Source organism: Macaca thibetana, chromosome 19 (assembly GCF_024542745.1).
Source record: "Macaca thibetana thibetana isolate TM-01 chromosome 19, ASM2454274v1, whole genome shotgun sequence".
Lineage (NCBI taxonomy): Eukaryota > Metazoa > Chordata > Mammalia > Primates > Cercopithecidae > Macaca > Macaca thibetana.
In genome coordinates, this window is record NC_065596.1 from 15,057,227 (window position 1) to 15,059,276 (window position 2,050).

At 48.5% G+C, this 2,050-nt stretch overlaps 1 protein-coding gene across 1 annotated transcript; it reads right to left on the minus strand.

The window, feature by feature from the left end:
* Positions 1 to 703: 703 nt before the first annotated feature.
* LOC126942814 (olfactory receptor 7E24-like) lies at positions 704 to 2,050 on the minus strand. Its single transcript, XM_050770862.1, has one exon. It carries the CDS (start codon positions 1,373 to 1,375, stop codon positions 800 to 802), a length of 576 nt encoding a protein of 191 aa, XP_050626819.1. The 5' UTR covers positions 1,376 to 2,050; the 3' UTR covers positions 704 to 799.

Below are 2,050 nucleotides of genomic sequence, written 5' to 3' on the forward strand. Positions count from 1 at the left end.
TACTACAAAAAAGATGGAAAAGGTAAGATTACATTATTCTGCCTTGCAGCCTCCACAGGGCACTCTGAATGTCCGTTTCTCAGACTGTAGATGAAGGGGTTCAGCATTGGGGTGATTACCATGTACATCACTGAGACCGCTGCACCCTTCCTGGGGGAGAGAGAGCTGAATTGAGGTACCCTCCAAGGGCTGTTCCATAAAATAAGCAAACAACTGAAAGGTGAGAGCTGCAGGTGGAGAAGGCTTTATACCTCCCACCTGCAAACAGAACTCTTGGAATGGAGGAAACAATTTTATAGTAAGAGAAAAGGATCCCTGAGAGAGGAAGAAAACCAAATACGGCACCAATAAAATATACGACCATGTTATTTTTTTTTTTTTTTTTTTTTGAGACGGAGTCTCACGCTGTTGCCCAGGCTGGAGTGCAGTAGCGCGATCTCAGCTCACTGCAAGCTCCGCCTCCCGGGTTCCCGCCATTCTCCTGCCTCAGCCTCCTGAGTAGCTGGGACTACAGGCGCCCGCCACCGCGCCCGGCTAATTTTTTGTATTTTTAGTAGAGACGGGGTTTCACGGTGGTCTCGATCTCCTGACCTTGTGATCCGCCCGCCTCGGCCTCCCAAAGTGCTGGGATTACAGGCTTGAGCCACCGCACCCGGCCATGACCATGTTATTAATGGAGGTGTCAGAGCAGGCTAGGTTGAGAAGTTGAGAAGGGTCACAGAAAAAATTAGAGATTTCCACATCGTTGAAGCAGGTAAGTTGTAACACAATCAAATTGTGTAGCTGGGAATCCAATAGGCTAAGAAGACACCAAAACTAAAAAGCCACAAAGGCGTGGGTTCATGATGACTGGGTAGTGTAGGGGGTGACAGATGGCCACAAACCGGTCATAGGCCATCACAGCCAGGAGCAGACTTTCCATACATGCGAAAAGGATCGAAAAAGACATCTGAATCAGGCAGCCCACGTAAGACATGAGTCTGCTGTGAGCCTGGATGTTCATCAACATCTTGGGGACTGTAGTGGAGGCAAAACCGATGTCAGCCAAAGACAGGTTGGAGAGGAAGAAGTACATGGGGGTGTGGAGGTGGGAGTCAGAGCTGACGGCCAGGATGATGAGCAGGTTCCCCAGCACCGTGACCAGGTACATGGACAGGAACAGCCCAGTGAGGACAGGCTGCAGTTCTGGATCATCTGGGAGTCCCAGGAGCAGGAATTCTAAGACACCTGTTAGATTCTCTGGCTCTGTGTATCTTGGACACAATTGAGAAGAAGAGAACCGGAAGGAAGGAAAGAACAAAATCAGAACCCAGCACTGGGTCTCTATTTTAGATACAAGAAATTTACAATTAATGTTTTCACATTTGAGGATCATACACCCTCAGCCATATTGAAAACCCTAATTTTTTTTCTTTTTTTAGACTCACAGAATACATATGCAGGTTTGCTACATGAGTAAATAGTGCGTCGGTAAAGGCTTGGTGCAGCGATGATCCCAACACCAAGGTAGTGGGCTTAGTACTGGATAGCTTTCCACCCCATGCACCTCCACCCTCCCCCATCAAGCAGTCCCCACTGTCTGTTTCTTCCCATCTTTGTGTCCATAAAACCTAATTTTCTACAAATCCTTTTAGGATTGATTGGTGTGTTAGTCCCTTGATTCTGTAGGCCCTTACTTTAGACACACTCAACTGAACAAAGTGAGAAGAGCAAGAACATTTGAGAAAATTCATGATCACATTAAAATGCAGCATACTGTTTTCAGTAAAAATATAAAATTAAGAAATACTGGCCGGGCGCGGTGGCTCACGCCTGTAATCCCAGCACTTTGGGAGGCCGAGGCGGGCGGATCACAAGGTCAGGAGATCGAGACCATGGTGAAACCCCGTCTCTACTAAAAATACAAAAAATTAGCCGGGCGCGGTTGTGGGCGCCTGTAGTCCCAGCTACTCGGGAGGCTGAGGCAGGAGAATGGCGTGAACCCGGGAGGCGGAGCTTGCAGTGAGCCGAGATCGCGCCACTGCACTCCAGCCTGGGCGACAGAGCGAGA

Coding starts and splice junctions, on each gene's coding strand:
- LOC126942814 (XM_050770862.1), bottom strand. CDS start 1,375: ATGATCCTCAAATGTGAAAACATTAATTGTAAATTTCTTGTATCTAAA.